Source organism: Danio rerio, chromosome 25, assembly GCF_052040795.2.
Source record: "Danio rerio strain M-AB ecotype USA chromosome 25, GRCz13ab, whole genome shotgun sequence".
Lineage (NCBI taxonomy): Eukaryota > Metazoa > Chordata > Actinopteri > Cypriniformes > Danionidae > Danio > Danio rerio.
Genome location: NC_141045.1, coordinates 39,710,446 through 39,737,274, shown reverse-complemented (window position 1 = coordinate 39,737,274; position 26,829 = coordinate 39,710,446). Strand labels below are relative to the sequence as shown.

Below are 26,829 nucleotides of genomic sequence, written 5' to 3'. Positions count from 1 at the left end.
TATTAACCTATTGTATAGAAAACAAATGTTTCAAACATATTGAATTGCAAAAAATTATAAAGTACAAAAGGTGAGACTAATAATAGTCATAGTATAATATAGACTCACCGGCCACTTTATTAGGTACGCCTTACTAGTACCAGGTTGGACCCCTTTTGCCTTCTGAAATACTATAGCACTTATAATTTATTATTACAATTGTTTGTAAGAAGAAGCATTTAAAATTGAGATTAATCAATATTTAGTAGTTTTCATTGTGAGTTTAGTTCATGTTTAGCTAATGTTTACTATTTCAGTTTTAATGTAATGTCCGAATAAATAGTCACAGAATTGTCAATCAATATTTCAGCATGTAGTAGGCCAGATTAACATTTATTAATGCAACTACTGCTCTGATTAAACGGAGCTTCCCACAGGTTTGTAAAATGCTTGCAGTGGTAGTCGGATTGAAGCACCTTTTCCCCACAGCACATAAATGGTCAACTACATGCGACAAACAAAAAAATAATGTGATTTAAAACTATTTTTTTCATTTATTATGACACTGCTATAGTCCTTTTTTCTTTTCAGTGGGTAAAATGCTATTTAGGAGCCATGTGCACCCACTGGCAGGTAAAGGCTGCTCTCTCTCTCTCTCTCTCTCTCTCTCTCTCTCTCTCTCTCTCTCTCTCTCTCTCTCTCTCTCTCTCTCTCTCTCTCTCTCTCTCTCTCTCTCTCTCTCTCTCTCTCTCTCTCTCTCTCTCTCTCTCTCTCTCTCTCTCTCTCTCTCTCTCTCTCTCTCTCTCTCTCTCTCTCTCTCTCTCTCTCTAACATTGCTGATATTGTAGAGCATTGCCGGAGCATTTTAGATATGTATAAAGTTTGTGATTTATTAACATCATTAAATCAATAATATATACAGCAAATGAGAACTAAATAACAGAAAGAAAGGATTAAAAAAACAAATTATTGCTAAAAATGATAATTACAGGAATAAAAAGAGTAGATATTTTGCAGCCAGTATACTGTACGAGTCGTTTATTGATTGATTAATCTTTTAATGTTTCTCCTGCGCTTGTGTGTGCACTCAGCTGTGAAAAGGTGATGCAAAACTGCATACAGATGACTTAGTGAATTTAATTTTGGATAATTTATAAGAAAGCAAAAGTAAAACCTGAGTCCTGGACATTTTAGGAGATTCAGAAACTACAGTCTGATGCATTTTTTGGCGCAAAAGGCGCATCTCTGTGGGTCTGCAGAGCATGTGGGATTGTGTGAGTGTTGATGCTTCTTGTGCACACAGAACCAGCAGTAGGAAAGAAGATTTTCTACTGGTTAATCGATCGTGAATGCTTGGTTTTCTTGGACGGATACAAAAACTGTGTAAAAGCATTAAAAATAATAGTAATATTCATACACAGTTGAAGTCAGAATTATTAGCCTCCCTTTGATTGATTTATTTTGTTTTTGTTTTTTAAATATTTCCCAAATGATGTTTATCAGATTCAGGAAATGTTCACAGTATGTCTGATAATATTGTTTCTTCCGGAGAAAGTCTGATTTGTTTTATTTCGGCTAGAATAAAAGCAGTTTTTTTTAATTTTTAAACACCATTTTAAGGTCTAAAATATTAGCCCTTTTTCTCTGACTTTCCTCAAAACAAACCATCATTATACAATAACTTGCCTAATTACCCTAACCTGCCTAGTTACCCTAATTACCCTAGTGAAGCCTTTACATGTCACTTTAAGCTGTATAGAAGTGTCTTGAAGAATATCTAGTCTAATATTATTTACCGTCATCATGACAAAGATAAAATAGATCAGTTATTAGAGATGAGTTATTAACACTGTCATGTTTAGAAATGTGTTGGAGAAATCTGCTCACCGTTAAACAGAAATTGGGGGAAAAAGTAAACAGGGGGGCGAATAATTCTGACTTCATCTGTATATCATTATTTTGCATTATGAAATATTGAATTATTGAGTATGAGTATGTCTCTAGTGATAATGTAAGATTATCTTTCATAAATCCCAAACTAACTTTAAACAGTTAATAATATTTTCATAATTTCTCTGATTTTATGGCGTATGTGGTATCACAGCTCATGTGATCTGGTCATTTGGAGATAATGTGGAGTTCTGCTGAGTGGATGTAATTTCGAGTGTGTGTGTGTGTGTGTGTGTGTGTGTGTTACAGTATCTCCTCCTCATCTGTAATCTGTGTTCTGCAGTCCAACATTAGACTCATGCTGATCTGCAGATGACTTCAGCTTTGATAAGGCTGCACTCATTTTCTCATTTTCTCCTGGTAATGATGGAGTGGTCTCTGGTGCTCCACATCATGTCAGCGCACAGCAGGAGGCCAAATATTTAGGCTTTATTTCAATCATGTAAAAAAAAAAAAACTGTGATATTAATAAACAAAGCACAATCATACAACACAATGCACTGTAAAAGAGATGCCAGAGTCCGTATAAGTGTTTTCTGGGTAACATTTATTTATTGTATTTTATTATTTTAAGGCCCAAGGTGTTTTTTTTACATGCCGGTTTTATTTCTCTTTGCTATTTGGGCTTATTGGAACCTTATTAAAATATAAATCTAAGTATCATCTTTTGAGATGATGTACTTTTAGAGAAAAATGATGTCCATATCGGTGGACTCGTGGTCCGAATTTACATAACACTTTTTTTATGCATTTTTAACATCAATTTTTTTTTTGAACTTGCTTTGACTATTAGAGAGTAAAAACAGCATTTCTTTTCCCATTTTAAACAGCTAAAAACAGTGTTTGGGACATTTCATATGCTGCAAAACAGTTGCAGGATGACACTGTGTGTCTGTAACAAAATATTAAACATTCAAAGTGTTTTAAAAAGCCACCTAAGAGAGCTAAAATGTGCTGCCCACGTATGTGGCCACTTAATCCCTAGGAGGATAACGGTCCATTAATTAACATATTTACTAATATTGTAAAGCATTTATTAATTAGAGTTGAACATTTACTTATGCATTAATAAAATCCAGAGTTGTACTTGGTAGCATTAGTTAATGCACTGCAAGTTAACATGAACTAGTGTTAATTAACTGAAATAACATTAACAAAGAGGAATAAATGCAGTAATAAGTGTATTACTAGTTTGTTTGTTAATGCATTAACCGAGTGAACATTATTTTAAGTGTTTTTTTGCATATTGTAATGTTGATCTCTGCTTTACAGTTTGACAACGCGACTTTTAATGACATTTTAGTAGTTTGAGATATTATAAGGTATAAGAAAAAGAGCAGAAAATGTGCTGCAGTTTATCACAAGGTGTTTTCAAGCATATTTTATTTTCATACATCACATATATTGCATTGTTGCTTTCATTAAAACAAGTCCTAATACTACACTAACGATGTATTATGCATGGCAGAACATGCCTTTACTTAGAGCTCGCTTTTCATCTTCTGCTTTGCTTTTCTTCCTTTATTCAGCTTTAGAAAGATGCCAGTTTTACTTCAAATGAAAGTTTGAATAAAATAAAATAATAAACAATAGCAGCAACACTTGTGACGTGATATTCCTTATGACTTTAAGACACTTTTCCAGCAATTTGGAGACACATGAGGGATCTGTAGGAATACAACATTCTAGTTCACTCAGCCGATCACGAGTAATGTTATGCAAAATGGAGTGCGGTGCTGCTGGGTATGCTTCTAATATTTTCAGCTTTCATTGATAATGCTGTTGTGTGTTTATTAACACTTTCAGTTATTTGTCATGTATGAATTATACAGAGCTCTTCTTTTAATGAAATGTGGAGGTAATTTTTTTTATTTTTCTCATTGTAGTTGTGAATTACATCGCATTTATGTGGGGGGGGGGGTATTAAGCAATGCTCATTGTTCAGGGTTTAAACGTACGCGCTCATCCTCGCGATTACGTTCTTAGTAAATATTCAAGAGGAGCGCTCGTGGGGCTCTCCAAGAAACGCGGGTTCCTGTAGACGTTTTTCTTGTAACGCAAAATTACCCATTATGCTTTGCGTGTATGCATAAGTAGAATGCTAAGAACATCCGGTCAGCAGCTGATGCGCGTCACATTCGGGACGACTTTCAAACGATAGTTTTACTCTATTTTACTTGCTTACTGTTGTCGATCAGCGCCACCTCCTGGATTGATTATTATTATTTTTTTAAAAATCCGATCTAAGGATGGAAAACAACTGCTGTCATTTACCCTTACCGTCAGACTGTATCTTTGTGCGGTCTTAATAGAGCATTGCCATCGATAAAGTCAACAGTTTCTGACTTTTTTCAGATACATAACCAACCTAAATACATGTAATTCACTAATGTTTGACACACACACGTCCTGTCCCATTGACATCGATTGAAAGACTGGCGTTTTGAAGTGACAGAAAAACACACACCATGGTAAATACAACCCACAATCTAACTAAATGAAACAACATAAACAGCTCCCGATGAGAATCAACATGCAGATCAGCCAGCAGAGTGTCAGTGTGTGTGAATCGAAGAGCCACTGAGCTAACAGCTGACAGGTCAGGAACACACACACACACACACACACACACACTGTATTTCTGACGGTGGACACGTGAACTAGGAGAGCTTTTATTTCTCACGCTCGAACCACATCTGACAGGTTAACGGCTTTAACACACACTTTTCAAAGTTGTGTGTCACAGAAACACTCCGTAATCCTCTCAAAATGCTTTTGAAACCCATTTTCGGAGCACGAATTACTGGTTGTAAACGCTATAAACGGAACTTCTAAACATTCTACCGGAAGACGCTGGTCGCTATGGCGCCCTCCATGCAGCAGCCAAGAAAAAGGTCTATATTGCAGGGCTCGAAATTCACCTTTTTGCTTGGTAGCACCGGTGCTCCTCACTTTAAAAAATGTAGGCGCATAAGACAAAATTTAGTCGCAGCCACCATTTGTAAGCACCGTTACTATAAGCTTTATACAAACATATTTATTGCATTTGAAATCAACAGTAATCAAACTAACAAGCAAAAATATATGCATATATATATGCAAGCGTGAGGAAAATATGTCTCAATGAAATCCCGTTATCAGAAGAAAATCGATTTTTATAACAGAACTGAGTGACCAAAAGACACACGGAGCGCTCACCGGCCCTGCACACACTGCTGGACATCGATGAATCTGTTAAATATATAACTATGCTGTTCTCACGGGTGCTGTCTGATATTGCACTGATGTTTTTCACATACGTATACTGTACCTTATTATATGCATACGTCATGTTAATAGCAATACCGGTCTTTTCATGAGTAGCGATATTAGTTTACTCAGTGTAAGCCCGTTTGCGATGGTGTCATGATGTTAAATTTGACATAGCTGCCCCCTGCACGGCGGACAGCATCTGGCGATTATATGAAGGATTTAATAGAAGCTCTCGTGCTAGATGTGGCAAACAGTTACCTGAACTCCATCCCACAGACTTTTCATAGCGGACTTGAAGCCACTGGAAGTCTTTTATCCACTCTTGGAAAAGTGTAGATGGTGGATTAACATTCAGCACATGATCACTAGGAAGATGTGTCATTATTTGTAACTTTAGATGGTTTCTAAAACTAAATCTGTCAGTGTTATCTTCATTCTCATCTTCAGCGCTTTAGTTTTTCGCGGTAGTAGCTCTCTCTGTCATCCCAAGCCAGAATGCAGTGATTGACAGCTGATATTTCAGCGCTAGAGCAGTGATGGGCCAATAAGAAGAGTGCGAAGGCGGGGCAAGCATTACGGATTTGGCTTTGTTTATTGCAGCAAGTTGACATGACAACTGTTTTAAACCATTCCCGAGCGCTGCGTTTCGCATTTTAAGTGCAGACAAAGAGCTTAGAGATGCATTCTGCATGAATGTCTCCCGAATCCGCGCATGTGCTGAACATTTTGCAGTAAAAACTGGTCGCGCACAACAATTTCATGCACTCACACACATGCTCCCGAATATATTTTGAGCTCGCATAGATAATATTTTGAGCACAAAATGGTCACAATTTCGAGCCCTGTATTGCCTGTTGGATGGGCCGACACTGCACACGCCAACACGGGGAGAACATGCAAACTCCACACAGAAACCCCAGCTGACTTAGCCATGGCTCAAACCAGTGACCTTCTTGCTGTGAGGCCACAGCGCTACCCACTGCGCCATCGCACATTTTAGAGGGTGTATTTATAAAAGGCATTGCTGTAGTTTCCCGATCGGCACTCGTGTGCGTCTCTTTTAAACGGTTTATTTGAGAAGAAGCTCTTTGTGTGCATTATCCGGTTCTCTCAATGTCGACAGGTCATTTGTGATGCTCGCTCTGCGTCTGTATGTGAAGTACAGTACATCCCTGAAGCCTCAGTAACCTTTTCATTGCTGTAGTCAAACAGCTGTTTTAGCATGTTTGGTTTGACATTTCTCAGACGCTCGTGCCATCTAATATCTGCTTGATGCTTTTGGGACCCGGCAAAAAAAATAGTAAATCAGCGGCGTCCAATCAGCTCCACACAATATCGGGATCCACTCCGCTGTCCGACTTCAGCAGTTTAGCGCAATTATTTCCCCCGCAGGACTCTGCCCCGGGCGCTCCGCTACCTTTTTACATATGCATTTGCTGAACTTTTGACCACGGCCCAACAGTCGTACATTAGCCGCCGGTTTGCTGGAGAAAAAAGCAGGACTTTAACAAGTTCCTCTGTGCATTGGCGAGTGTCTGTGAGCTAATTTCCCCGTCCCGCTAGCAGACTGTCCTTCTGGGAGCCCGAATCTCCGTGGCTCTTATAAGAAGAGATGCTGTTGATGGATCTTTGCTCGCGCTCGGCTAACGAGGGCTCTGCTTCTATTAGTGCACTACAGAGGCGTCTCTCCTTTAATGAAGTCTCGTCAGCCGGAGCGCATCAGATTTATCCCGCCGCTGTCGCCGTGACGATGTCCCCCCGGTAACCGGTTGTTAGGTCAGGTGTTGTTATCTGTGGTACATGGGTGTTATCAGCGCAGATCCGCAGTCGGGGCTGACAGGCGCTCAGTGGAGCGTAGCAGAGCGGGCCAGAGGTCTAAACCCAGAGCTTGAGCGCTGCGGCGGGACACAATGAGCTGCCAGACGCCCTAATGGGCTCATAATTGGTGATTAGGGCCTGCAGGTTGAGGACAGAAGCGGTTCACTCTGCCTGACGGAGTGTTTCCCACTATGGGCTGCTGCTGCTGGGGTCTTCTTCTGCTGTCTGAGAGTCTGAACCTGCACTGTAAAACATATCTGTTAATGCACAAGAGTTTTTTAGTTTATCTACGGTTGTGAATTGCATTATGGGATGTTGATCTCTGCTATGTGAAAATTCAACTCTACACTTTAACAAAGTGACTTTTATTAGTATTTTAGTCGTTTGCGATACTATAATGCAGTGAATCTGCCAAACTTTTTACATCAAGCACCACCTCAGAAAAGAATTGTCCACGTTTTTTTTCTGCACAGTTCAAAACTAGACTTATCCCTAAACTACAAAAAATTATTTCCTTATTTTTCTCTTGTTTCTAGTCCATATATCTAGCAATTCTTAAATCAAGAAGCATTTACAGACAAGAGAGTCAAAATTAAGCGAGTTTTTCCTTAAAACCAGCTAAGTAAACTTATGTCAGATTATTTTGCTTGTTTTAAGGAAGATTTTACTTAATTTGGTGTACGTTTTAGTATGTAAAATGTTTCAGCATACCAAAAAGGTTTTAGTATGGTTTGTGTTTGTGAAAGTTAGACAAGTGTGGTGCTAATTGACAAGAGAAGGCACCAGTAGCGGTCCATACACCATTCTAATTAAGCAAAACAGCTGTTTATTGCTGGTACACACAGCTGATATCAATTATCACAATAATATTCAATAATCATGGGTCATACTCATGAACATCATTAATCGAAATATGACAAAATTGCATAAAAGGCTTATAATGCGAAATAAAGATGAGATTGCATGAATAAAAGACAGATAATGAAACTCCAAAGCCATTTGATATGAGTATATACAACTTCAAAGACGTGCCATCGTTTTCCTCTTCATAGACTGGGGAGCCTGTCACATTGGAAAACCAACAAGTGTGTCAGAGTGCCGGGCGATGTGCACTTATCCCACCGCTGAGCTTCCAATGTTTTAGCAAGAAACCCTCATCTTTATAGTCAATTTAGGTAAGTCCAAAACAAGTAAAAAAAAAATACAAAAATATAGTCAAAAATATAATCAAAATATATTCAAAAATATAGTCAAAAATATAGTCAAAATATTCAAAAAATAGTCAAAAATATAGTCAAAAATAGTCAAAAATATAGTCAAAAATATTTTCAAACATAGTTAAAATATAGTCAAAAATAGTCAAAAATAGTCAAAAATATAATCAAAATATATTCAAAAATAGTCAAAAATATAATCTAAATATAGTCAAAATATAGTCAAAATAGTCAAAAATATAGTCAAACAAATAGTCAAAAATAGTCAAAATATAGTCAAAAATATAATCAAAATATATTCAAAAATATAGTCAAATTATAGTAAAAAATATAATCAAAATATATTCAAAAATATAGTCAAAATATAATCAAAATATATTCAAAAATATAGTTAAAATATAGTAAAAAATATAGTCAAAAATATCAAAATATATTCAAAAATATAGTAAAAATATAGTCAAAAATATAGTCAAAAATATAGTCAAAAATATAGTCAAAATATAGTAAAAAATATAATCAAAATATATTCAAAAATATAGTCAAAATATAATCAAAATATATTCAAAAATATAGTTAAAATATAGTCAAAAATATAGTCAAAAATATCAAAATATATTCAAAAATATAGTGAAAATATAGTAAAAAAATATAGTCAAAAATATAGTCAAAAATATAGTCAAAAATATAGTCAAAATATAGTAAAAAATATAATCAAAATATATTCAAAAATATAGTCAAAATATAATCAAAATATATTCAAAAATATAGTCAAAAATATAGTCAAAAATATCAAAATATATTCAAAAATATAGTGAAAATATAGTCAAAAATATAGTCAAAAATATAGTCAAAAATATAGTCAAAAATATAGTCAAAAATATATTCAAAAATATAGTAAAAAATATAGTAAAAAATATAGTCAAAAATATCAAAATATATTCAAAAATATAGTGAAAATATAGTCAAAAATATAGTCAAAAATATAGTCAAAAATATAGTCAAAATATAATCAAAATATATTCAAAAATATAGTTAAAATATAGTAAAAAATATAGTAAAAAATATAGTCAAAAATATCAAAATATATTCAAAAATATAGTGAAAATATAGTAAAAAATATAGTCAAAAATATAGTGAAAATCTACTAGGTTAAAAGATAAGTGTGAGTTGATCAGGCCCACCTTCTCTTTCAACTAGGTGCACATTATTTCTGATTTCAAAGCCCAAATTTGAGGTTTAAAGTGTCAGCATGAATGTCAGAGTCAATATTCTCCTGAAATTTGGAGAAAGTTAACCGTAAGGTCCTGAGAGTCCCAGAACACATCCACTGATGTGACCAATGGGAACTTGAGTGTTTAGGAGCCAAACAAACTGCTCCCAATCTCGAAGTAAGCAGGGTGGGGTTGTAGGAGAGGGGGAGGGGTGTTCTGGGGCTGGTGTGTGGGACACTTTTAGGCCGTACTCACACTATGTACAGTTTCCTCGAACCGAGTCAAAGCACGCTTGTACCCCGCTCCCGTCTCCCCCGGCGGCCCGCACTCACACTACAGTCGGGCCTGAGCACGCTTACGTCATCGATGCTGCGCTGTTCAGTGAGCGCTCTCGGTTAGCACAGTGGAGATTCTTCTAGTTATATCGTGTCAGTGGTTTGTTATGCAGTCAAATATTTCACCAAACAGTCCTTAGGGATGCGGTGACGGGCAGTCAGATATTTCGCCGAACAGATCCGCCACTTTTGGCGCTCATAAACAATCATAAAGCCCTCGTGCTGCAGGAATGAGGAGGTCTGCTGAAGGTGCAGCTGTCGTGCAGTGAGGGGTTTGCGTCTTTAATAAACTACGGCAGTTTGCGTTCACTGAACAGTGAGTATGATTAATAAATCCATATCAAACAGTCCTTAAAGTCACGTCTCGTCTTCAGTTTCGGGCTTTGGTGCGCTTTGCACTCACAAGCGTACCGCCCAAGTGAACTGCGCTCAGGCACACCTCTTCCAACCAGGCCAGGGCCGGCCAAGTGAACTGTGCCTGAGGCCGATTCAGCGCACTCACACTTCTCAAACGATCCCGGAAACGGGCCTAGACACAGTTCGGATAGCATAGTGTGAGTACGCCCTTACTTTAAGGGGGGACTTTTTCTACAGGAGAAAAAAAGGGTCGATGCTCAAGCACCCTGTCAATGCAGAGTCAGACCGTACTGTCCTAATGAAATCAGTCAACATCAAGACATGATCAGATTTTATTGAGCTCAAATAAGCAAAATCTAGAGGCCTTCACCTTTCATAGAGACACTTCTGACACCAGATCATCAACTAGAATCCTCAACTTATTATTTGTTGATCTTAAAACTCAGAGAGGCAGCAAGACTTTTGTAAGGTAGTGTATGATCCTGTCAAACATCAAATCACACCCAAATGTTCATTGCAACCCTTCTTTGATTAAATGGCATGCCCGGAGTGGACGCTAGCGTTCATAGGTGAACTTGCACATGTAAACAGCCCAACGCCTCGTCCTGCATAATGCTCCGGTTAGGAACTGAACATCAAGCCTTGAACAGACTGCAATCTGTAATCTAATTGTTCAGCATGTGAGCTGGATGTTCCTCCGTTCGCTCCGCATTACCCATCATGAAGACGATCTGAGGCCTAAAAGCACACAATCCCATTTGCTTGTATTGACATGTGTGTCTCAACCCAATCCTATTACCAGGATTATAGTCTCGCAAGACACACCATTTCATTAAAATAAAGTGTGGCTGTAGAGGCCAACACACACACACACACACACACACACACACACACACACACACACACACACATGCTTGCAGCTCTTCCTCGTTGTGAAACTGTGCAAATAGTTTATTGCTTGATCAGCCGATGTGGCCGGGAAGGTGTCGGAATCGATAAAGGACCAATCAGAGTTGAGCGTTGGGCGTTCGGCGAGCTGTCATGTCACTTCGCTTTGACCCCCAGTCAAAGTCACAGCGAGACCCATCCATCTGAGTGTGTGCAGCTAATTCTGTGTTCGTCTGGAGCTGGCGCACACATGCTAGCGCAATGAGAGCGTGACTTCCAATGACTAGCATTGATGACGTTTCTGTGGCCTTCCAGAGGATTCTGTCACCGTGATTGATTCTTCAGGAGCCTCTAATTTGCTGGATTCTCCTCGGGCTGTGTGTCATGTGATCACGGTGTTTTTGAATGATATATTCAAGAGAGATTAGAATTATTTTTATAAGGGGTTTAAAATCAGTTTAGGCAGTCATAGCTTAGGGTTGCTCAATGTTTTTGCCCTTTTTGCCTTTTTAAAATTCCAAGTATATCTGAAAATGTGTGAATATTCATAAGGGACGGGTGTTTTACCATTTTTAGTCATGATGTTGGTGATCATGCTGTTATTGACTTTTTGAAAAAATTCTCGATGTATTTAAAAGATGGCAGAAACAATTATGTGACTGATTATAAGTAAAAAAAATATAAAATAAATATATATATATATATATATATATATATATATATATATATATATATATATATATATATATATATATATATATATATTAGCGCTGTCAAAATTAGTGCGTTACGCATGCGATTAATTTTAAATAATTAACGCGTTAAAAAAATTAACGCAATTAACGCAGTTCAGGTTTTTTTACTTCCTGTTGTGGTGGACGTGTGTTCAGCATGTAATAAATGTGGATAAGACCAAGGAAGCACTTTTTGAAGGCAAGTTCCAGTATAAAACAATTAGTTGCATCACAGGTTATCCAGAGTTTCATGCAATTTCAGGTGTTTCATTTTTAACTTTCGACATCTGTTGTTAGTTGATACCGCATGGCGAACAGAAAGAAAATCCTTCGCATTTCGTGACTCGGTGTTCCTTTAAGCTATTAAAATCACTGCTTGGGTGACACGGTAGAATTTTAATAAGAGTATTATCTTAATCATATTAAAATCGGAGTATTGGTGTCTTATGTATGTAAATGTACTCAGAACGTCTGGTGAAGTCGCGAGCTGTCAAAGACAGGGCATTAATCTGCCTTTCAGCATGCGCCCTCCAAGTTTAGCGTGTTTCCTCATTAAACGCAATGAAAGCGTATGCTTCGCGTTGTTGTGTCAGAATCCTCGTGAAATACAGTAATACTTTAGGACGCTTAGTTTAAGCAAATTTGATGAACGTGATCAATCTGAGGGGAGTCGCTCCAGCGCAGTGTGTCTGTGTGTCTGTGTCAGGGTGAGCGATGTGTCTGAGGTGTGACGTGTGCGCGCGAGACGTACCTGAAGGACGGTGGAGGTGAGTTGCGTGCGACATACCTTAAGAGCTAGGAGGGGTGTGCAATGTATTTAACGACCGGTTAGCAAGAGATTATCATTGATTTGCGGGCTCTGTGCACTTGCAGGATACTCCTAGTCTTAGCAACTGGATGAATGTAAAGGAGGATTAAGCAAAATTGTTTATTCTCTATAACTAATGTTCTCAACTCACAGCAATAAAACTTTACAATGAGTGCAACAGTTTGTATTCAATAGTTTATTATTATTATTTTCCATTTTCCATATCTGTAATTCCTGTATTTTGGCATTTTTTTGCAGTCCACTTAGAATCCAACATGGAAATCAATGTTTTCTTTTATTTGTCATTAACATGCCTGTGTTTTAATTCCTGTAATAAATATGGCTGTCAAGCCAGGATCTTGATGGTTTATTGTGGGTTTGTTGTTTACATGAAGAAATCTGTGTTACAAGTAAACAAAAATTCTATTAACAATTATATTTTGAATTTAAATATTTTTTTCTTGCGTTTACATTAATTGTAGATTTGAATAGCCAAAATTACAAGTTTCAGTCTTTTAAATGTGATTAATCGCGATTAATTTTTAAAAAAAGGTGTGATTAATTAGTTCATTTTTTTAATCGATTAACATCACAAATAAATAAATATATATATATATATATATATATATATATATATATATATATATATATATATATATATATATATATATATATATATATATATATATTTGCTTATTTATTTAATTTGTTCACAGAATTTGAAGTTTGCTTTCTACAAAAAATCACAACACAATCCTTCTCTTTTTGTGCAAATGATTATAATTTTTCAACCTTCCCAGAATTCCCAATTTTAGCATGCCCTAAAATCCAGCTTTCCAGACCCATAGCCTGTATGCTTATTTATTTATTTATAGTGTTGTGTGTGTGACGTGCGGCTGATGGACTATTTTTCAAATTGATTTCAAAACTGTACGTAAGCAGTTGATCTTCCACCCTAGATTACCTATTGATTTTTAATATGAAAAGCTCATTATACAAACAGTAACTGCAACACCAAAAGCTAGCCAACCTTTGCATAAATCCTTTAATTGAATTCCCAGAGCCTGTGGTTCTACATTTTTTTAATTAAATCCATTTCTTTTCCTTTTTTTCCGCCTTTCTTCTGTAAGTGTTGGTGTTTAATTTGCATGCTGTGAAGTGGGTCCTGTCCTAGATAAAGTGCCATTGATCCTTATTAAAGCACACCTCTAGGCCTGCTGAAAACCAACTGGGAAAATTAAATGTGTTCATGGTGCATACACTTATTCCCTGCATGATCGGATTAGAGAGGGAGGAACGGAGGAGAGAGCGGAGGGGAAATAAAACAGAAGCGCTGCCGTATTGAGGAGAAAAGGTGAAAAGATTAAGAGGGAAAACCAGGAATTATTATTGATTTGCAAAACGTTATTGCATTATGCTTCTCCAACCGTCCCGAGGAGACGTCACTGGGCCAGAAATGAAATTGTGAGCATTTTCGTAATAAGTTGCGGTGCTTTTGCTCATAGATGTCTTCATCAGAACTGCTGTTAAGCTTTGTTTGGCTGTTTAGAAACAATAAATAAATAAATAAATAGGACATATTACTACAAAACAAATAATAAAAAAAAACATCTAAGACAGCAAAACAAAACAAGTGAACAAGAACAATAAACAACTAGAAAAAAAACGATATCATTACAAAACACTAACAAACTAGAAACAGTATGTTTTATTATATTATAAAACCGTAAACAAGCCAATCACATGTTGTTTGGCTGTTTGCAATAAATAAATAAAAATAATAAATAAATTTATAAATAAATGAATTTATAAATAAATAAATGTATAAACAAATGAATTTATAAATAAATAAATTCATAAATATAAATATATATATATATATATATATATATATATATATATATATATATATATATATATATATAAATAAATGTATAAATAAATAAATTTATAAATAAATTAATAAATAAATGTATAAATAAATAAATACATGTACAAATAAATAAATAAATAAATTTACAAATAAATAAATAAATTTATAAATAAATAAATTTATTTAAAAAAATTTAAATAAATGTATAAATAAATAAATAAATAAATTTATAAATAAATAAATTTATAAATAATTTTTTTAATAAATAAATGTATAAATAAATAAATAAATAAATTTATAAATAAATAAATTTATAAATATTTTTTTTTATAAATAAATGTCTAAATAAATAAATAAATAAATGTATAAATCAATAAATAAATAAATAAATAAATAAATAGGACCTATTACTACAAAACAAAGCATCTAAAACAAAGCAAAACAAAACAAAAAAAATGGGAGGAAATCAGGTTATAAAGTGATTACAAAATGCACAAAAAAGCTACAAACAAAACAACAAAAAAAAAAAACAAGCAAAATTACACAAATAAAACAAGTGCAAAAAAATAATAATAAAAATAAAATGCTAAAAGGAGACATTATTGGGCCATAGATGGAAATCTGAGCTGTTTCATAGTAAATGTTGGCTTTTTATTTTATTTTTTATTTATTTATAAGTTACTTTTTATAAACTTCTGTTAATAGTTTGTTACAAACAAACAACTAACTAACTAAATAAATAAATAGGACATATTACTAAAAAACAAATTTAAAAAACATCTAAAACAGCAAAATAAAACAAGAAAAACAATAAAAAAAGAAAAAAACGATATTACAAAACACTGGTTACAAACTAGAAACAGTATAATGTTTTATTATATTAAAAAACTGTAAACAAGCCAGTCACACTCTCTTTGTGTGTTTTCAATCCATCCATCCATCCATCCGACATATTACTCAACTACAAAAAACATATAAAACACAGCCAAACAAAATAAGTGAACAAGTAAAAATGGGAGGAAATCAGGTTATAAAGTGATTAAAAAATGCACAAAAAAATCTACAAACAAAACATAAAAAACAATGCAAAAAAACAAAAACAAACAAAAGTTCAAGCATTTTCAAAGTAAATTGTGCTGTTTTTGCTCCTAAATCTCTTCATGAGCTCTGCTGTTAATCATTTGTTTGGCTGTTCATAAACAATAAATAATAATAAATCAAATAGAACATATTACTACAAAAGAAGTTAAAAAAACATCTAAAACACAGCAAAACACAACAAGTAAATGTACAAGTTATATAGTTATTACAAAACCTACAAAAAACAGAACACAACAAAACAAACCACAAAACAAACCACAAAAATAACAAGTGTAACAAAACAATAGTAAAAAATAAACATTATTAGGCCAGAAATATTTAGTAAATCATGATGTTTTGTTACTCAGAGTAGCTCATAGAAGTCCACACGAGAACTGCTGCTGTTAATGGTGTGTTTGGCTGTGTGTAAATAATAATCCAGCGCTTCATTTGGTTTGTAATGATCTTTCATGACCTTCGCCCGGACCCTTCCACTTTATTAGACACCGGTTATTAAATATCTCTGCTTGTGTTCACCTCATAACCGAGGACAGTGCTTGTTAATGAGAAATTATTCCAGAAATGAGCTTAATGACATTATTGAAGACGGATGTTCTTATTTGTTAAACGGAACCCATCAGATGTTTTCTTAGCATTTAAACCACTGGTAAAACACACAAATGCACAGGCAGAACAATGTTTTGATTGCATTTAGACATTTTATTAGCAATAAACCTGTTCTTTCAAACACTTATTATTTGTATTCATATTTCTTATTCAACAACAATAATATATTGTACTTTTGAAATGTCATTATTTAGTATTACACTTTTGATGCATGGAAAGTTTGACATTGTTTTGCACTTGTTTAGGTGCAAATAATACAGAAATGAGGTTTTGAAGTTTTAAGTTGGCATGAATAAATAATTATAATAATTTGAATTGATTTGACTAAATCAAGAACTAAATTAAACCCAGCAAACAAACATAAGACAAATAATACAATAGGTCAAAATATGATCCAAAAACAACAAAACAAATAAGGACATATTAATTTGTTGAATTATTTATTTATTGTTTATTTATTCAATGTATATTTATAAGTACTGTGTCATATCAACAACAAAAAACATCTAAAACAAAGCAAAGCTAAACAAAAGAGAAATATAAATAAATAAATAAATAAATAAACAAATAAATGAATAAATTAGGTCATATCAACAACCAAAAACATCTAAAACCGCAAAACAAAAAGAAATATAAATAATTAAATAAATAATTAAATAAATAATCAAATAAATAAATTTGGTCATATCAACAACCAAAAAAAATCTAAAGCAAAACAAAAAAAGAAATGTAAATAAACAAACAAACAAACAAAGAACCAAATAAATGAATAAATAAATTAGGTCATATCAACAACCAAAAACATATAAAACAAAGTAAAACAAAATCAAAAAAAGAAATATAAATAATAAAAAAACAAACAAACAGAATAAAAATAAATAAAATAAATAAATAAATAAATTAGGTCATATCAACAACCAAAAACAAATAAAACAAAGTAAAACAAAATCAAAAAAAAGAAATACAAATAATAAAAAAACAAACAAACAGAATAAATAAATAAATAAGGTCTTATCAACAACCAAAAACATATATAACAAAGCAAAACTAAACTAAAAAAAGAAATACAAACAAACTAACTAACTAACAACCAAGTAAATAAATAAGTAATTTAAAAATAAATAAATAAATTAGGTCATATCAACAACCAAAAACATATAAAACAAAGTGAAACAAAATAAAAAAGATAAATCAATCAATCAATTAGTAAATACATAAATAAAGTTGGTCATATCAACAACCACAAACATCTAAAACAAACAAAATTAATTAATTAATTAATAAAAGTAAATCAACAATTAAAATCATTTTAAACCAAACCAAACAAAACCAAAAAAGAAACACAAAATAAACCAAGTAATTAATTAACTGGGTCACATTTAAAAACAAAAACATCTAAATCAAAACAAAACCAAAGAAACAAACAAACAAACAAATAATAAAACCGTAAACAAGCTAACGCACACACGGGGGAGGAATCAGGTTATAAAGTTATAAAACCCAATAAAAAAATGCTAAAAACACAAAAGCAGACAAACAATTGAAAAGTGCAAAATTAAAGCAAGTGTAAGAAGAAAATGCAAAAAAACAAAAAAACAAAACCTGCGTTATATTACAGCAGAACGCATCTAAAGCAAAAGTGTGTGCCTGCTACGGGCTCTGTAAGTTGGATCCCTCAGTAGTGTCCATCAGACGGCTCAGTAGTGTTTGCTGGTTAGTGCGCAGCGAGCGTCTGCTGCCTGTTTGTGCACGACAGTGAGATTTATCATGTGTGTATGTTTGTGTGTGTGTCCCGGCGGTGCTGTATGCAGACTGCGGCTGGATCGATAGGCATTAACCTGTGACCTGCTCACACACACTCCTCCGTTTCATCAGTTTCACTTAAACACAGCCGCTCACTCGATAACACTCCCTCTGATAATCATTTTCACACGTCTGACTGTGTGTGTGTGTGTGTGTGTGTGTGTGTGTGTGTGTGTGTGTGTGTGTGTGTGTGTACGTGTTTTTGTGACATATCAGGACACAGATCTGTATAATGACATGGGTATGACACAGGTATTACAAAAAGGGGGTGAAATATGAGCACATTGGTGACGTCCTCATTTCTCAAAATGCTTATAAATTCTACAGGATGAGTTTAATCAGAGAGTAAAGCTGCACACAGTCTACTGAGATGGTTGGGTTTAGGGGTGGGGTGGGGTGAGTTCAATATAATATACGGTTTGGAGTGTATAAAATGAATGGAAACCTATGTAATGTCCCCACTTTTCACAAAAACAAACGTGTGTGTGTGTGTGTGTGTGTGTGTGTGTGTGTGTGTGTGTGTGTGTGTGTGTGTGTGTGTGTGTGTGTGTGTGTGTGTGTGTGTGTGTGTTTCGCTGCTGAAGTGCTTTCTGTCCCACTGACACACACAGATGTTTTTTTTGTTTGTTTTTCCATCTTTTTTTTTGTTGTTTTTTGTTTTATTTTTAAAATTTTTTTTTTAAATTTTGTTGTTTTTGAATTTTTTTGTTTTCCCATCTTTTTTTTGTTTGTTTTATTATGTTTTGTATTTTGTTTTCCCATCTTTTTTTGGTTTGGTTTTGTTTTATTACTATGTTTTTTTTATTTTGTTTTTACCATCTTTTTCGCTTTGTTTTATTTTCCCATTTTTTTGTTTTATTTTGCTTTGTTTTATTTTCCCATCTTTTTTGTTTGTTGTTTTTTTGTTTTGTTTAGTTTTCCCATCTTTTTCTTTTTTGTTTGGTTTGGTTTTGTTTTATTTTTTGTTTTGTTTTATTTTCCAATCTTTTTGTTTTGTTTAGTTTTTTGTTTGTTTAATTTTCACATCTTTTTTGTTTCGTTTAGGCTCTTTCCCGTTTTTTTTTTGTTTTGTTTTATTTTCCCATCTTTTTTATTATTATGTTTTTTGTTTTCCCATCTTTTTTGTTTTATTTTCCCTTTTTTTGTTTTATTTTGTCTTATTTTATTTTCCCATCTTTTCCCCCCATCTTTTTTTGGTTTGGTTTTGTTTTATTTTCCTGTTTTGTTTTGTTTTGTTTTCCCATGTTTTTCTTTTGTTTCGTTTTCTTTTTTGTTTGATTTTTTTAATTTTTTTTATTTTTTTGGTTTGTTTTTATTTATCAAATGTTTTTGTTTAGTTTTTTTGTTTGTTTTATTTTCTCATGTTTTGTTTAGGTTTTTTCCCATCTTTCTTGTTTTGTTTATTGTTTTCCGCATCTTTTTTGTTTTTTTTCCAATCTTTTTGTTTTGTTTAGTTTTTTTGTTTTATTTTCCCTTTAAGATTTGTTTATTTTTTCCTGTATCTTTTTTGTTTTGTTTTTTATCCCCATCTTTTTGTTTTGTGTAGTTTTGTTGTATTCTCTCATTTTTTGTTTGATTTAGTTTTTTTTTCCCCATCTTTTTTGTTTTGTTTATTTTTTTGTTTTATTTTCCTTTTTAGATTTGTTTATTTTTTTCCCCATCTTTTTTGTTTTGTTTTCCAATCTTTTTTATGTATTTATTTTTTAAGTTTCCCATCTGCTGTGTTTGGATTCTTGTTTTCCCATCTTTTTTATTTTCCTTTTGGTTTTTGGTTTTTGTGTATTGTTTTGTTTTCCCATCTGTTTTGTTTGGTTTTGTTTTAATTTTGTTTTAATTTAACATAAATTGTCATTATAATGGAAGTCAGTATAGCAAAAACACCCACCAACATAACCAAAAGGGGGGGAGTAAGTTTGCCCGGAGTGTATTGTTGATTCGTTTTTCATTTTCCAGAAATATGGGTCAAAATAAGATTTGTGATTAAAAATAATTCCACTTGCTGCAACACAGAGACAGTTGTGGCCAAATTAAGACTAAAAATCTTGACCCAACAGCAACCAAGAGAGTTCATATAATAATAATAATAATAATAATAATAATACATATAATTATACTATTAAATTTTGCCAGTATCAGTACACAGTTAGATGCACACTTTTATTTAGTTGCATTTATTCAGCTTTTCTATTGTTTTCACTCACTGTTATAACTGAGAAACCCACATACAGATGTAGAGCTAATGAAACAAACACACACACACACACACACACACACACACACACACACACACACACACACTGTTCATCAGCTCTTCAAGCCAAAAATCAGCTCCACTTTACTGACGGCCTGTTTTTAAAAGCTTTCGTCTGGGTTGAGTAAATACTGAAGGCCAGGAGCTGTGTGTGTTTTAGCTGTAGAGAGCCCGATGCTTTTAATGTGCATTATCATTCAACAGAGGTCAATGTGAGAGATCTGATGCTCTCAATCCTGCGTCAATCTCACATCAACACAAAGACAAATATGAGAAAACACAGAGAGAAGCAACACTGAAAACTCATCGCCAATGGGTACGGGAAGGCTTGAAATCGCATGCTGTAAAGAAATATGAAGAAAAGGCATGACTACAAATGTTTTTACATCACTTTAACTTATTTTAATGAGTTAATCAGGTTTCAACTACATATTTAACATATGCAAAGTAAACTTTTTAGGATACTGTAAGTCAGTTTGATATAAGTTGAGGGAGATGAAGAAAGGGACTAATTTGAAGTGCATGAATGAATGAATGGTACTGTGCATTTGAGTTTCATTTTCCTGTATCATTTCATCACATTCAAAACAGCACATGGGGTTAAATATAATAGTGCAGTACTCATGCATACTGATTATATTCTCATCATCTGACTGTGTGATTTATTGACTGATACAGTAAAACTGCAGACGGATTGTAGATGGTGAAGTGTAGATTGATTTTTCACATCTCTGCATCTGCTGTGGGATTTACAGGTGACGTGTAGAGGCGGGAAAAACAACAAAACAAAGATAAAACAAACAAACTAAATCTACAACACAAGACCATGCTGTCATGAGAAACAAACACGTGTTAATGCAATATAAAGAATCTAAACAGACACCAGAGAACATGACAAAAGTGCAACTAAAGGTGCTGTAGTTTAATTCACGATGTCTTTACCAACACACCAGATTAAACATTTAACATGATTAAATAATGAGCGGCATGATGGCTCAGTGGTTATCACAGCAAGGAACTTGCTGGGTCGAGTCCCGGCTGAGCCAGTTGGCATTTCTGTGTGGAGTTTGCATGTTCTCCCCGTGTTCGTTTCCTCCGAGTGCTCCGCTTTCCCCCACAGTCCAAACACATGCGCTATAGGGGAACTGGGTGAACTAAATTGGCCGTAGTGTGTGAGTGTGTATGGGTGTTTCCTAGTGGTGGGTTGCAGCTGGAAGGGCATCAGCTGTGTAAAACATATGCTGGGATAGTTGGCGGTTCATTCCGCTGTGGCGCCCCCTGATAAATAAGGAACTAAGCTGAAGGAGAATGAATGAATGAATGAAAATAACATCAGTGATTTCTAAACCACCGGGCTGAGAAATATCAGCAAGAAATAAACATTAAATAATACTTAAATGACAAGGGTAAAGCTAAATAATAAAATAAGCGGAAAGTGAAAAACAAAACCCAAAAAATCTGTGTAAAACACCCAAAATACAGCAAAACTGCTACTTTACTTAATAACTGAATTGAAATAAATTAATATTGAAATAAATGAACATTAATTCATTTTATTATTAATTATTATTTTGATTAACGTGTTTAAGAGAAAAACAAAAGATTCTTTTATTCATCACCAAGTCAAAAGTGGATAAATAAAGCAGACTGAAGCTCCTGCTATTGATTGATTGATTGATTTATTGATGCTTTGAGACCGAATCAATTCAAATTATGCAGGATTATTCACAGCCTGGTAAAATCAAAAGTCCATTAATTCTGGAGATCACGCTACAATTCACAGCAATCCTCTACTTCTGAAACAACAGAGTTAAGATCAACTTTATTTCATTCATTCATTTTCCATCAGCTATGTGCATTACTTATCAGGGGTCACCACATCAGAATGAACCGCCAACTATTCCAGCATATGTTTTAAGCAGTGGAATTCCTTCATGCAAACTCCACACAGAAACACCAACTGACCCAGCCGGGACTCGAACTAGCGACCTTCTTGCTAACTATTGAGGCACCATGTCGCCCAGTATAATTTCATTTAAAACCATTTAAATCTTTTTTTTTATTTTGTGTGTTTTATTCAAATTTTGCCTAATTGTTGAAACAAGTACAAAAAGTCTCTGCTTTATTGAATTAATTACAATTTAAATAAACTAAATGTAATAAACAATTAAACCTAAATAAATGCATAAACATAAATAAATAAAATAAATAAATAAACTAATAAATATATAAACATGAATAAATAAATAAATAAAATAAATAAAAAACATACATAAATAAATAAACATAAGTAGATATACAAACTTAAATAAACATAAATAAATAAATACATAAATAATAAATACATAAATAAAATAAACATTAATAAACAAATAAATAAACAAGTAAATAGACAAACTTAAATAAATAAACGGTCCCACTTTATATTAAGTGTCCCTAACTACTATGTACTTGCATCAAAAAAATAAATACAATGTTCTTACTGTGTTTATAATGTATTTGAGAACACTTGTGGTGCTTTTGAGTTGGGATAGAGGTTGGGTTATGGACCGGTCTGGTGGCATGGGTAGATTTAAGGGTAGGTTAAGGTGTAAGGGATGGTCAACAGTGTATTTACAAATGTAATTACAAAAGTTAATTACAGATGTAATTACATACATGTATTTAATCAAGCTTAAGTACACAGTAAATACATGTATTTACACAATAAGCACATTGTAACAAACTAGTAACTACTGTGTAAGTACATATTAGTTAAGGCCACTTAATATAAAGTGGGACCAAATAAACAAATAAATAAATAAATAAATAAAATACAAATTAATAAACATAAATAAATATATAACAAGTAAAAATACAAACTTAAATAAACATAATATATAAAAATAAACACACACACACACACACACACACATTAGATCACACTACTGCTGTACACCGTAGTCAACATTCATTCAGAGTCCTGAAACTATTCAGCAGTCATACTTCTCTTGGGTTTTATTTTGTTTTTTTTTTGTGTGTGTGTGTGTGTGTGTGTGTGTGTGTGTGTGTGTGTGTGTGTGTGTGTGTGTGTGTGTTTAGCTTGTCTTCAGTGTTTTAATAATAATTATATTATAATTTTTCTTTTTGTTTGATCATTTTCACTTGGGGTGGCACGGTGGCGCACAGGGTAGCACGTTCGTCCCGGCTGGATCAGTTGGTGTTTCTGTGTGGAGTTTGCATGTTCTCCCCATGTTGCCGTGAGTTTCCTCTGGGTGCTCTAGTTTCCCCCACAGTCCAAACACATGCGCTAAAGGAGAACTGATCAACTTAACTGGCCGTAGTGTATGAGTGTGTGTGTGTGTGAATGAGTGGGTGTGGGTGTTTCCCAGCACTGGGTTGCAGCTGGTTGCACTGCGTAAACCATATGCTGAAATACCTGGCAGTTCATTCCGCTGTGGAAACCCCTGATGAATAAAGTACTAAGCTGTAGGAGAATGAATGAATGGAGGTGTGTGTGTGTGTGTGTGTGTGTGTGATATCTTCTACTTCATTGATGTGGTTATTGTTGTGAACAGCTAGACAAATGATGCACAGCAGTTTTGATGGAGACGTGTGCTGTATGAGCAGCTCTGAACAGGACAACACCAGCACTACTGGGAAACTGCTCACTATTTCATTTCTGTGTGTGAATATTTGTAAGTGTAAGTGTTGGAAGAGTGCATGAAGCTCTTATCAGGAGTCGTGTGTGTGTGTGTGTGTGTGAGTCTCCTCTCTTCTGTGGAGATCAAAGCTGAAAGTTGAACTGTAGATTTAATTGAAGACGAGCTGATGAGGACGAGCGCTCCGAGCTGACGACTTCACTCATTCTTCATCTGCACGCACGCATCTGTGTGTGTGTGTGTGTGTGTGTGTGTGTGTGTGTGTGTGTGTGTCTCAGGAGAGGTCAGACCCTGCTGAAGGTGAAGTGTGTGAGTCTGTGGCCCCTGCGGCTCCTGGGGTCCAGACAGATGATGAGCCTCTGTTCACCTGCAGACCCTGCCAAACACACACACACACACAAAGAAATGCACAGACAGATGCACAAACACACACTCTCGCACACACATGCACTCGCAAATAGAGATGCACAGACGCGCACACACATGTGCACAGACACACACACACTCTCTCACATACATGCACTCACAAAATAATACACAGACATACATGCTCACACACATGCGTACGCAAACACATTCACATACATGCACAGGTGCAGACACACGCACACTCTCTCACACACGTGCACTCACAAAGAAATGCACAGATACACGCGGAGACACACTGAGATGCACACACACATAGGCATGCACAAACACATCTGCAAGCATGCACACACACGCACATGCACAATGCATAGATGCATTCACGCACACACATACAAATGTATGTACACACATGTACAAGCTTGCAAACACTCACCTGGACATGCACACACACACACGCACTAACATGCGTGTACACACACACACACACACACACACACACACACACACACACACACACACACATACACACACATACACACATGGATACAGCCATATGCACACAAGCATGTGCATGTATGTGTGTGCGTACTGATGTGTGTACGTGTGCAAATGTCTGTGCATCTCTTTTTGAGTGCATGTGTTTGAGAGAGTGTGTGTGTCTGTGCATCTGTGTGTGCACACTCACATGCATGCATTTACACATGCATGCACACTCATATGCACACACACTCCATCTCTCTGTTGTGGAGGAGCTTGAGCAAACACCCTCTTCTTCTCTTGTCTGCGGTGAAAAAGCATTTGTTGTGTGTGTGTGTGTGTGTGTGTGTGTGTGTGGTTCAGTTGTATTTAAGTGTGTGTGTGGTTGTGTGTGTGGTTTAGTTGTATTTAATGTGTGTGTGTGTGTGTGTGTGTGTGTGTGTGTGTGTGTGTGTGTGGTTGGTTTAGTTGTACTTGTGTGTGTGTGTGTGCATCAGGAGTCTCTCAGTGCTGCTTTTGAACAGTAGGGGGCATGATGGGTTAACTAGACACAACCAGACCCGAACACACACACACTCGAGCTCATTTAATGATGTCAGATGAGCAGTAAACAGGCTAATATCACTGAGAACACAAGTAAACCGGCGCTGTAATGAGTTGAAGCAGATCTTTAAGTAGAATAACACAATAATTCATCAGAGGAATCAAAAATAATGAAGAAAAAGACAAATATTAGTCAGAAAAGAAGTCAACATGTCTGTAAAATGCTTTGATTTGATGTTAATATCAATGAGAAATAGCTTCAAACATGCTTCAAATGCTCTTAATGCAGATTAATTTCAACATTAAAGAGATTTATTAGTAAAATGATGAATAAATGAACATATTTGAGTCAGAAAATGAGCAAAAACATCATCAGAGTTGTAATAAAAGTCATTTTGGTTATAATAATAATGCACACACACACTTTCTCTCATGTACACACACACAGTCACACACTGTTATTGTAGTTTAGTGCGTCTTAAAGTGTGTTAAGGGATGAGGGACGAGTGTGGATTTCTGTCACACACTTCACAAGATGACGGAAGTCATCATTTACACACCTCCACCTGTCTTCTGTACAACACTAAAGAAGATGTTTAGAAGAATGTTGAAAACTGTGAGTGTTTTGTGTGCATGAGTTCGGTGTATGTGTATTATTGTGAGAATGAGAGTGTGTGTGTGTGTGTGTGTGTGTGTGTGTGTGTGTGTTTAATTGTTTGCGGTATTTGCACATGAGTGTGTTTTGTGTGCGTTGAGTGTGTGTGTGTGTGTGTCTGTTTAATGTGTTTATTTGCATCTTTGTTTGAGTTTGTGTGTTTCTGTGTGTCTGAGTGTGTGCTTTAGTGAGTGTGTTCAGTTTGTGCGTGTTTCTGATTGCTTGTGTTTGTTCATGTGTGTGTTAAGTGCATGTGTGTTACAGTATGTGCACATACAGTGTGTTTGTGTGAGATTGTTTAGTGTATTTGTGTGTGTATGTTTGTATGTTTTGTTTGAGTGTGTGTGTTTGTGTTTCTGTGTCTGCTTTTTAGTAAGTGTGTGTGTGTGTGTGTGTGTGTGTGTGTGTGTGTGTGTGTGTGTTATGTGCATGGGTTATTGTGAGTGTAAGAGAGTTTGTGTGGTTGCAAATGTGTGTGTAAGTGAATGTGTGTGTTTGTGAGTTCTCGTGTGTGTTCAGCAAGCGTGTGTGTGTTCAGTACACATGCGCTTAACTCTGCGAATGTGAGTGTATGTGACTCTGAAACGTGTTTGTGTATGTGCATGTGTGTGCGCGTGTGTGTGTTTCTATGAGTGTGCATGTGAGTGTGTTGCTTGCATTTGCATATGGGTGTATGAGATAGTGTGTGTGTGTGCGCGCTTGTGTGTGTGTTTGTGTTTGTTTCTATGAGTGTGCATGTGAGTGTGCTTTGCTTGCATGGGCCTATGTGTGTATGAGATTTGAGGTTTGTTTGTGTGTGTGTGTGTGTATGTGTGTGTTTGGTCAATTGCATTTACTCTGTCTCTCTGGATATGTGTATGCGGTCAGTTGCATATACTCTAGCTCTCCCTGGACGTGTGTGTTGTGTTGTGGTGTGTGTGTGTGTTCAGTGTGTGCTCTTCAGAGGTAATCCAGCTTCAGTACT

At 34.9% G+C, this 26,829-nt stretch overlaps 1 protein-coding gene and 1 long non-coding RNA gene across 7 annotated transcripts in view; both read left to right on the top strand.

Moving 5' to 3' along the window:
- The window catches only part of wwox (WW domain containing oxidoreductase), a 343,773-nt gene that overhangs the window by 107,805 nt on the left and 209,139 nt on the right, over window positions 1-26,829 (top strand). Inside the window, exon 9 of one of the 6 annotated variants that reach the window (XR_015525579.2) lies at window positions 2,145-2,413. Coding sequence is in view for 1 of the 2 variants with exons in the window: in XM_087310523.2 (XP_087166649.1) it covers window positions 2,179-2,223 (45 nt within the window). In the remaining variant the exon portion in view is untranslated. 6 annotated transcript variants of the gene reach the window in all.
- LOC147837907 (uncharacterized) lies at window positions 3,583-8,283 on the top strand. Its single transcript, XR_015526867.1, has 3 exons — window positions 3,583-7,294; window positions 7,372-7,704; window positions 7,814-8,283. It is a non-coding gene; the product is annotated as an uncharacterized LOC147837907 (long non-coding RNA).